This window comes from Glycine max, chromosome 3, assembly GCF_000004515.6.
Source record: "Glycine max cultivar Williams 82 chromosome 3, Glycine_max_v4.0, whole genome shotgun sequence".
Classification (NCBI taxonomy): Eukaryota; Viridiplantae; Streptophyta; class Magnoliopsida; order Fabales; family Fabaceae; genus Glycine; species Glycine max.
The window spans coordinates 11,969,242-11,979,973 of record NC_016090.4 but is presented as its reverse complement, the minus strand read 5'-3'; the positions used below and the strand labels follow the sequence as shown (position 1 = coordinate 11,979,973).

Below are 10,732 nucleotides of genomic sequence, written 5' to 3'. Positions count from 1 at the left end.
GACAATAATATATAAAAAAAAGTATAAGGTGTCATATAGAATGACTTCTCCTACATTTATACCTAATAAATTCACCTATTTTAATAAATATTTTTTTACCAACCCATTCTGATAATTAGTTTTCATTTTTAATCAATTTTAGTAAAAGAAAACTTCAATCTAAAACCAGAAAATAATTATTTTTATCTATCATAATTTGTAGTATATTATAACAATACTATAATATTTGATAGGAGGGTATATCTTGTTATAGGACAAACAAAAAATACAAGATATTACGTAAGTCTCCTAATTTCTTACTAAGTAAAATCACGGGTTTTAATAAATACATTGAATAAACATTAACAGAGTTTGTTGAAACTACATGAGCAAGATTTTTTTTCCAAAGGTAGTCTAATTACTGTCACTATCCTCCCCATCCTCGTGCCTTCTAATTATAATATCACAAATTTTTTAATAATCTATACTAAGTCTTATAAAAGAGTTGTCTAGGGAAAAACCTATTGTGTCCATGCTCCTGCTGTTGACATGTGTCCAATTTATTGGTTTTTTTGGACATTTCCGCTTCAGTCTTTGGTTGGTCCACGTCATTTTGGCCTTGCTTCATTTGTTGACGTGTGTATTTTGGCCTTGCTTCATTTGTTGCCGTGTGCATTTCCTCTGCCTTCATCTCAGACGCATGCCACATAGAGATTGAGTCTGCCTTCATCTCACCACTCACCAACTGCATTTCCTTTCTTTCTTCTTCGTTGCGTTTTGCTTTCTTTCTTCTTCGTTGCCTTTGTTTCTTCTTCATTTTGCTTTCTCCGTTTCTTTCCTTTATTTTTTTTTTGGTGTTTTCCATGTCAGATCTGGGTTTTGTTTTCTTTATGCTTAAATACTTAAAGTTGTTTTTTTACTACCCTTTGGTTTTTCCCCTTTGTGAATCTTGAGACTTTGTGCATGGGTATGTATGGACTCTGGGTAATTTTAGTGTGTGATAGGTTTAAATTTTTTGTTGTTGTGGTTTTTGCTTTAGGGTTTTTGAATTTGATTTGGGTTTTGGATTGTGTGTATTTGGCAGTGGAATTTTTCAATTTGGATTAATGGGTTCCGACATTTGCATTGTGAATGGTTCGTGCACTCACGAATGGAGAAAGGGGTGGCCTTTGCGATCTGGTGGATTCGCTCAACTATGCTGCAAGTGTGGGTAAATTTGAGTCCTTTTCTCATACTATGATACTATAGCTACACTTCCCACTGTGTCTCACACACAGACTCACTTCAAGTTCCCAGCTTTTGCCATTTTTTCCCACTCTCCTTTTTTGCATGTCGATTTTTTTCCTCCATTAATTGGATTTAACCCCTTTGTATTTTTTTAATGGATTTTGGATGTAATAATAACTTCTTTATTTTTCAATTTGCAAAACTGTTGATTTGTATGTGCTTGAGCTTGATTATATAGTTTCTTTTCAATAAATAAATAAATTTTCAATTTTGGGTGTGGAGTGTTTTGACTAACTGATGCAATGCTCTTTTTTTTTTTTTGCTTGCATGTGCTTGGCCTGTTTTAATAGATGATTTTGTTGAGCATATGCACAGGTTTGATTTCTTTATGGCCAAACAAAGCATCTTAAATTTTTAGGCAATTTTGCAATAAGCCAGTTTTAGGCATTGTTCTGTGATTAATTTTATATGTATTGGATTATATTGTCCTGCAGGATGCAAGGATCGTATTATGATTAATTTTAGGCAATTTTGCAATAAGCCAGTTTTAGCCAATTTTGCAATAAGCCAGTTTGGTACATTGTCCTGCAGGATGCAAGGATTGTATTATGATAATTCCAACTTCCATTGTAACTGTGATGATCCAGGATCTCACCCACGGGTTTTTGATGACCCCCTTCGTGGTTAGTTTATTGATGACCCCCTTTCTATTTTTACTTTTATGTGATATATATATATATATATATATATATATATATATATATATATATATATTACCATGTGGCCTCAATTTGTAGATTCTTTTACTAATGCAAATGCAGATAACTCAGGTGTTGGGTCAAAGGATAAACGAATTGAATGGTCATTAAGGATAAAATAAATCAAGTTTGTTACTAAATTTCATAATTCCTACAGTACTCGAGAGTTTTGTAGACTAACTTGATAATTGATATTATATTATCTGTCATATGCAGGGTAAGTCAACAGAGAAGCAATGTCCCATTGTAATGAGTGTTAGTATCAGATTCTTGCCTTATCCATGACCAATGATTATTCTTTTCAAATTTTGTTAAGCTCAATCAAAATGGACTTAAGAGCACTGCATGTGCAGTCATTTGGAGTTCATTGTTTGTTGGTACTTTGTGGCACTTAATAAAATCAATTTGTTTAAAATATATTTTGTTGGTATCTGAGAGCACAATTGAACTTGATCCAGTCAATGCTTGTGATTCAAATTTGATCCACACTTGATATAAAGAATTCTACAAATTTTGTGAGCGTTATTTTGCTTTGTATTTAAAAACCCTGTTCAAAAGAAGTGTATATAACAATGTTTGAAACACACATTTTGTAACCTGTCCAAATTTTGTGAGCGTTATTTTGCTTTGTATTTACTGAGATCCATTTTCAATTATCTTTACAATGAGTTATGAACCTTTTTCATGTTAATGTAAACAAAACAAGTCTGAAAGCTTCTCTAAATTTATATTGCAAAACAGTATCTAGACATAGTTATACTCAAATATATTATGTAGCTAGCCTTAATGTTTTGTGTAATATATTTTCTGTTTCACCTCTGGCAGCTTAAACGATGGGAGCGGAAGGAGTGTAAACCAAACAGTCTTCCTATCTTGCACAAAATGCAGGAGATGCGGTGCAAGTCATATCTGGACGAGAAAGGGGGTAAAGTTGGGGAGATTACTAAAATCTTCAAGCATGACAATAGTGTTATAGTGAAAGATTTAAATTTGAAGACAAAGCATGTCAAGAGTAGAGAAGAGGGTGAACTGGGGCAAATTATTAAGGTTGTCTTCATTTCCCTTGTTTCACTGTTATAGTTATAAAGTCTTTTTTCCACTTTTGCATGCTCTTCAAGAAATGAAAGTAAGCTAAACAAACATCACAATTTTCCAAAATGAGGTCCTTTTCTTTGTGGAGTTGTTTGTGCTGCTGCCACACACAAAGGTCATTTCAATAACTAGTAATTCCATTTTTTGCGGTGCAGTTGTCATCCCAAGGGCCAACACATGATGAGATTGATTTCGAGTTTTTGCGAAACCTAAGTGGGGACCCTTATATTCTCCGCACAAACGTCTTCACCCAAGGCAAAGGTAATAGGGAGCAACAGTTCTATCTCTGGTTCGACCCCACCAGAAACTTCCACACTTATTCTATCATTTGGAAGCCCCAGCACATCATGTAAGTGATAATAAACAAATATTCAAAATACAAATTTTTGTTTATTAGTAAATAGTCTATCAACTAATATTGCAGAGTTCACTTTTCATTGTTTAATTTGCTTTCTAGATTATAATATATCTCATATTTATTGCTACTGGATGATACATAAATTAAATAAAAGGATGCAGACCTACATTTTGGAAAATAAAGAAGCATGGATCTACGGAAGATTTCTCGAGCCTTCCTTACATTTGCACATTGCTTAATTGCTCCTTATGGACTTACTATGGAATCATAAAGGCTAGAGAGTACCTCGTGGCTACTGTCAATGGCTTTGGCATTGTGGTGGAGACAATCTATGTTATTCTATTTCTCATATATGCTCCAAAAGGGATAAGGGTATGTAGTATATATTTCATTTTTTTAAAAGAACAAATGTTAATTATTAATATTCTTAGTTTTATTAGGAGAGAAAATCAAATTTATTTTTTCTCTCCTCTTTTTTCTTAACCATCCAACTTACCATATATGTACTATATTAATGAATTAATTATATTATAACTATATAAGCCAGTTTCTAATTAATTCACCTTACAAAATCCCGTTTATTGTTAAGTGGTGATAGATTAATTTGAATCTGATTTCAGGGTAGGACTGCCATTTTGGCTGTGATTTTGGATGTGGCAATTTCGGCAGAAGCAGTAGCTACTTCTCAATTAGCATTGCAAGGAGAAGCTCGTGGTGGTGCTGTTGGTGTTATGGGAGCAGGCTTAAACATTGTTATGTATTTCTCACCTCCCTCTGCCATGGTAAGTTATACTAAATCTTAGCTTGCTATCATTAATTTCCAAAGCTCCATTATATCTCACTATATAATATTTGGAAAATGTTTATCAATACGAATTTGTTCTGGCACAAAATTTTTTACCACCGTTAATTTGTGACAAAGGATTTGATTACAAAATTGTTCATCTAAACTCGACCAATCACATTTCAGCTTTTATTTTCTTAGTGTTCATGCATAAAACTTTCGTGCTACATAGCATTGCTGATAATATTTATAGAATTGAATTTATAGATAGATAGTAATTAATATCCATAAGTTTACACACAGATTTAAACTTAGATATATAATTTGCCTCTTATCCGACATATGGCAATTTCCAAAAATCTCAAATATCACTTTATTGATCACTCATTCATAGTCCTTCTCCATATAAGTATTTATGTTCTAGCATCTCTGCAACCAAATTGATCATTTCCCTGAGTAGTAATTTTCTTTCTCGTAGATATAATTTGATGACTTGTTGGTCATGGGTTCAAATCCGGAAACAGCCTCTTTGCATATGCAAGGGTAAGGCTGCGTACAACATCCCTCCCCCATACCTTCGCATAGCGAAGAGCCTCTGGGCAATGGGGTACGAAGTTTTTTTTTTAGATATAATTTGGAAAGATCGGACGAGGAAATATAGATTGATCATATTTGTTGAAGGAGACTACCAATTTAGGGTTGTAGCATGCGTTGAGATGCTTGAAAGGCCAAGTTAACTCTGTCATAAGGGAAAGGAGCTTCTGTTTTTACTGCAACAAAAATCTTGGGCATGATATGGACATCTACATGTACAGGTAATTGCTTTTTTCTGTATCCATCCCCATAAACAGCATTGCCATTAATCAATGGTAATATTATAGGCATGAATGCATGTCAAGCTCATGAAAATTTGACCTGTTTCTGGAATACGAATTTTAATCTCTGCATGGAATTTGATAGCATACCTATATCATATTGTTGATCGCTTGATGGACAAAGTTTCAAATTTGTTATCTTTTTCGCCTATTAACTGATGACAAAAATATTGTATTTTGCCTGCGTGATTGTTTTAGGATAAAAAGACTGATTATGAATGAAATTAAGTGAAAAAATATTGGGTGATTAATCTAAACAGCTTATGAGTATGATTATAATTCAGGGGAGAGAGGGCATTTTCAATCGTGAATGTCGTGACCAGGGAATGATGTTGGAGGAAGGTGGAGATATGCTAAGTGCATTTTGTGGCACTTTTAAAATTATTTATTTTTCACATGGGATATATTTTCATTCCAGCATTTTAATAGATTTGTATTTAGAATTGTATACTTATATGTGTATAGTTTTTTTTAAATAACACTGATATTCGAGCACTATGAATATATATATGTGTATACTAGCAATGTATAGTTTGTATCCCCAAAAAAATTCCAATGCTTTTGTTTCGTCCTTCTATATTTCCTATGTTTGTGTCACTTTCAATCTCACTCCATCTTATACAGGATAGAGTAATTATCACAAACTAAACTACACACACAAGATTCGGGGTTTGATCAACCATCATGTCTGACGAAGTCAACAACGTTTTCAAGAAATATCTTAATCAACTTCAGCTTCATCCTCTCAGAACCAAGGTTTCTAATCTCCCTTTTCACCCGCTTTTCATTTTTCTCACTTTAATTTCTAAGAGAATGATTGGGTTGAATTGAGAGAAAGAAAGAAAATGTTTTTATGTATTTATTTTTCACTTTGGTTGTTAAGAGACTAATGGGGCTGTTGAAAAAACAAAACTTTTGCGGCTTTAGGCGATTACTGTGGCAGTTTTAGCTGGTTTTAGTGATGCAGTGGCACAGAAGTTATCTGGGGCCAAGAAACTTCAGTTAGAAGGGTACTTCTTTTCATGGTATGTCCACTTGACTTAACTGTGCTTCTTCTAAATCATTTATTATACGTGCGAAATCACTGTTTCAATTTCATTTTCAATTTTGACATTATCTATATGTCTGGACTGAATTTTCTAACAACCAGAATTTTCCATGAAGGTAACTAGAGTTTGGTCTTTACCATTAACCATTTCATAACTCTCAACCAATGACCATATGAAAAAAAAATACTATGCTACCTGTTTCACCTTTTCTGAAAAGATGAAGCAGAACTGAAGTTTGTAGTGAAATTTTTTTGAGTACTGAACAATTTTTGAGTACTGAAGCAGCTCTATGGTTTCGCCTACTCTAGCCCTTTGGACATTTTCTCCACAAATTCATGGATAAAATATTTAAGGGGGAGAAAGGCAATGACACTGTTGCTAATAAGGTATTGTAAGCTTGTGATGTTGTTGTTTGTTGGTTTGGCCTCTGGCTCTTTCACTTATAGGGATAGTATTTTGCATTGTGTTATGTTCTGTAATTTGCTTGGCTTTGGTACAAGTTTCTAACTAATGCTCTCATGAATGAAATATACTATTATTAGGTGCTCTCAGTCATGGGTATTTTAGGGATCATTTGATGTAGCTATATGTTTAAGGACACCCTCCCAAGACCCATTAAACCTTGATGCCCTATAACTATACCACCCAGCTAACTGCATTTTGATGATGTCCATCAGTCACCTCGTCAGACACATGTAGGTTGAAGTAGTAACTTGTGGTTTTGTGGAATCGTGTCCCCAGGATTAGACCTCTCCAGAGGAGCATTTCGAAACAATTATTTGGTCTAGAAAAGGTACTTTGATGTAATTTTATTTTTGTCCTTTTGAAATTTCCTGCCTATTGAAGTAGAAATAAATCATATTTTGACTGTCTGATTTAGGTGGTCTCCAATGTTATCTTTTTCATGTCCATTCTTTGTTAATTTTAGTTAATCGCAGGTATATTAGGCATTAAAAGCTTAATAGATTGTAGAAGCTGCTCAAAGAACAGTTCCTGTCACTACTACAAAACTTGCTTATTACGACGCGCTAACAACGTCGGTCGATATACCCCTGTCTTTGAAAATAATGGAATGACACGCTCGTAATTAAATTATAAATTTAAGGACGGTCATTGAAAAGACCGTCGTGGTGCTTCTCTATACAAAGACGATCTTATCCCACCGTCTTTGAATGATTATATTTTTATTATTTTTTCTCTCTCTTATTTCGCTAGCAACTGCAGAGACCTATGACCCTTCATTTCTTTCCTTAGTCTCGCTTCTCTCTCTCTCTCGGGCGAAGAACTCTTTTGAGGATCAGAACCCCTCAATCCCTTCCTTTTCCCCTCAAATTCCACACCTCCTTCTCCTTCAAGTCTTCGACCTCAACCATCCGCGCCTTCTCTGACGCGAGGAGGACGAAGAAGACGATGAAGAAGAAGACCAAGATCCACTGAATGTTTCAGGCGAATGCCGAGGGAGATTTCGACGAGCTTGTAGATCCACTGAAGGTGGAGGACAAGATCGGTGTTGTGCCTCATGGCCTTTCAACCAATTCAGATGTTGTCAAGAGGTGTGCGTTGTTTGATTTCCCTTTTTCCTTTTATGAATTTATTAATTATTTTGACACTTTTTCGTTAAAGGGTATCATTTTCTAGTTTTGGTTGCGGGAAAAATTTGCAAATGGAAGAAATGAAGGTTGATTTAGACTTGTTGGTGGGTGACCCTGCTTCACTGGAGAAGAAAATTGATGCAATTCGTTTCGGTGGTCCCTAGAAGCTTCAGGTTTTTGCATGCATTTGGTTGATAATTAATTTAAGTGTTGTATTGTGTATTCCATAATTATTTTTTTTGTGTGTGCGCTAAATGAATTGGCTCATTGTGATGGCTTAAAAAATGGGTTGCCTTCGAAAAATAGTTTTTCCCTGAACATTTTGTTTTCAGAATCAACTTAAAAGGCGACTCCATGCTTTAACTATTGCTTCTGCAACATGTTTTATGTTTCCTATTGCCATGTGGGACATGATCATAGTGAGTTCTTTGTAATTTTCACTTTTACGTCTATATTAAATAGGGTTATGTCTTTGTGGGATTCTTATATTGTTTTGTGGTTTTTGCAAGATTGACATTTGACAATTTTCATAACCCTCTTGTTCCCCCCTCTTTCATGTCCTTCAGGGATCATGATCTGAATCTGATAGCAACACAAAGCTTCCTTTTTCTGCTTGGGCCTTCTTGAGCACTATTCTGTTTGGAAATATTGTGATATTTTATGCTGACAGTATTGCAGAGGACAGGTATGCCATGAATGATAATAATCTTGCCATAAGTAAAGTGAGTAATGGGAAGATGTTTATGCATTTTGAAATTAGGTTTCTTATGCTCTTTAGATTATCAGACAAGGTTCTATAAAATAACTATTAGCAAATGGCATAAGCATTCCAGCAGTAATATTCTCCTAATCCTCATTAGAATCAATTATTCAATTTTCAGTTTTATGAAATTATAATTTCTTGTCTAGAAATTAATTAAGTGACTTATCTGACTTCATCAAATGTATATGAAAGAAGTTGGATAGAAATTAGGTCAAATTTAAATCCAATATTGATTTGGGAAGATTTGAATTGTATTTGAATTTTTAAGTTCTGTATGGTGCATGACATTTGGAACTCTTTGTTGTTGTGAAGTAGCTGAAAATTCTTACTTTTCTTTTTGTAGATTACACATGGTTTTCTCCTCGCCAAGGCATTTAGCAGCAGCTGGTGCGTGCATGGAATTATTTTAGAAAGCAGTTTTTGAAACCAAAAAGTGAGAAGGAAGTAAAACAGGCCCTAACTTGTTTTTATGATACTTTGCTTCTTGGATTCTATATACATTGGTTTTATCCCCTGGATTTTTAAATGACATTCATATTCTGGAAAAAGGTTAAATCTGTTTTAAACTCAGCTTATCTTGAAGCAATTCATGTTGAATTCTTGAACTTCACTGTTTTTTTATTGCCTTTTCTTACTAGTAATAATTTGATTTTTAAGGAGGCTCCAAAATTACTAGTCATTATTCACTACCATTCAACTACATTTTCCTATCTTCTAGAATTGAGCTTGTATTTCAGAGAGAGTAAATATAATGATTACTGAATTAAGGATTTCTTGTTTCTGTTTTTCTCTTTTAGTAGCTAATAATCTTAAATGTTCATTGTAATGGAATAATGTAGGGATATATGAAGCAACTTCATTGGAGCACAATAGAAAAGATTCTATCCGAAATTCAGATTTATCCAATGGAGAATTTGATGATGAGCAATCTCAGAGCTGAAGATTATATGATTTCAAAGATATCATAATTTTCTGTAAGTGCTAAATAATTGATGCATTTCTTAACTTCATTGCCTTTGCTGTCATAGTGGGTGTTTTTTGTAATTGTTTATGAATACTCCAACGTAGATTTGCTATTTCCTAGGCTTTTCTCTAAAGCTTCTGTCACCTTCTCCCCTGCTCCATTCTCTTTGCCTTGCCCTTCTTCATCCTTTCTTCTAAAACATTTTCAAACTAAATAATTGAGACTCATCAATACACTCATCCACACGCTGAATTTATGATCCATATCATCAATGAAACTTGAGTTAAGTGCCTTTTATTTTCTACTGCTACTGTCTTCTATACACTACACGTTTCACTTACCCCCATTTCACCTTCTAATATATATATATATATATATATATATTAGAAGGTGAAATGGGGGTAAGTGAAACGTGTAGTGTATATATACATAACAACACTAATAACCTATAAAGAAAGATAAAATATATTTTAGTCTTTTATATTTCAATTTCTTATCATTTAATAATTTGATTTAATTCATTATTTTTTAAGTGAATTAAAATTCGCATTCTAATCATATCTTGGATGATCTCTTAGGAGTGGTTTTCATATTTTGTTTCTAATCATTGCTGATGATGATGATTCTAATCAGTGCCTAGCCTTCATGTTCATGAATTTGGTGAATCCTTGTTTGATAACAGCCAATGTCTCACGATGGAATTTTTTTTAATTAATTATTTTAACCATTTATATACTATGAATGAATTTGTACGGTGGTTGGTTTTTTGTTGTTTCAGGTAGTTTCTTTTCTTCTACTAGGAGTGGAGTATGGCCAGCTAATTGCTGGAAACTTCATATGTCTGTCAACTTTTTAGTGCTTAATAGTAGAAATTTTTTGTTATGCAACTGAGGGCTTCAAATCATGGTTGTTGGACACATGGTGTGAGTTCTGCTTGCTTCATATGTACTTATTTACATAATATTAATTTATTTATATGATGCTTAATTATATGTACTTATGATAATTAGTAAAAAATTAAAAGTCAAATAATTTTTAAATTTTCAGGTTATATTATGGTTTTATTATATACATAATTTACTATTTAATATTATATAATTCTTATATTATATAATTTAATATTATATACATAACTTTCAGCTTATGCATAATTTTTATATTTTTAATATTATATACATAATTTTCAGCTTATATATAATTTAATATTATTATATAATTTTAAAATTTTGACCTTATCATAATTACTTGACAATAATAAATTTTAAATTTTCAACTTATACATAGGTTTTAG

At 33.1% G+C, this 10,732-nt stretch overlaps 1 protein-coding gene across 47 annotated transcripts; it reads left to right on the top strand.

Moving 5' to 3' along the window:
* The first annotated feature begins 636 nt into the window (after positions 1-636).
* Positions 637-10,428, top strand: SWEET50 (sugar efflux transporter SWEET50). Of its 47 annotated transcripts, none has more exons than XM_041014446.1 (18): positions 637-946; positions 1,064-1,189; positions 1,798-1,889; positions 2,181-2,219; positions 2,790-3,011; positions 3,212-3,405; positions 3,576-3,786; positions 4,035-4,196; positions 4,880-5,013; positions 5,698-5,829; positions 6,001-6,098; positions 6,864-6,915; positions 7,377-7,675; positions 7,746-7,887; positions 8,281-8,399; positions 8,821-8,910; positions 9,317-9,451; positions 10,220-10,428. In XM_041014446.1, the coding sequence occupies exons 2-9, from the start codon at positions 1,111-1,113 to the stop codon at positions 4,901-4,903; spliced, it is 1,023 nt and encodes a 340-aa protein (XP_040870380.1). In that variant the 5' UTR covers positions 637-946; positions 1,064-1,110; the 3' UTR covers positions 4,904-5,013; positions 5,698-5,829; positions 6,001-6,098; positions 6,864-6,915; positions 7,377-7,675; positions 7,746-7,887; positions 8,281-8,399; positions 8,821-8,910; positions 9,317-9,451; positions 10,220-10,428. The 47 variants fall into 47 exon arrangements, with proteins under 47 accessions (XP_040870380.1, XP_040870378.1, XP_040870373.1 ...); XM_041014444.1 differs by having other exon boundaries at positions 7,338-7,675; XM_041014439.1 differs by having other exon boundaries at positions 7,061-7,675.
* Positions 10,429-10,732: the final 304 nt, after the last annotated feature.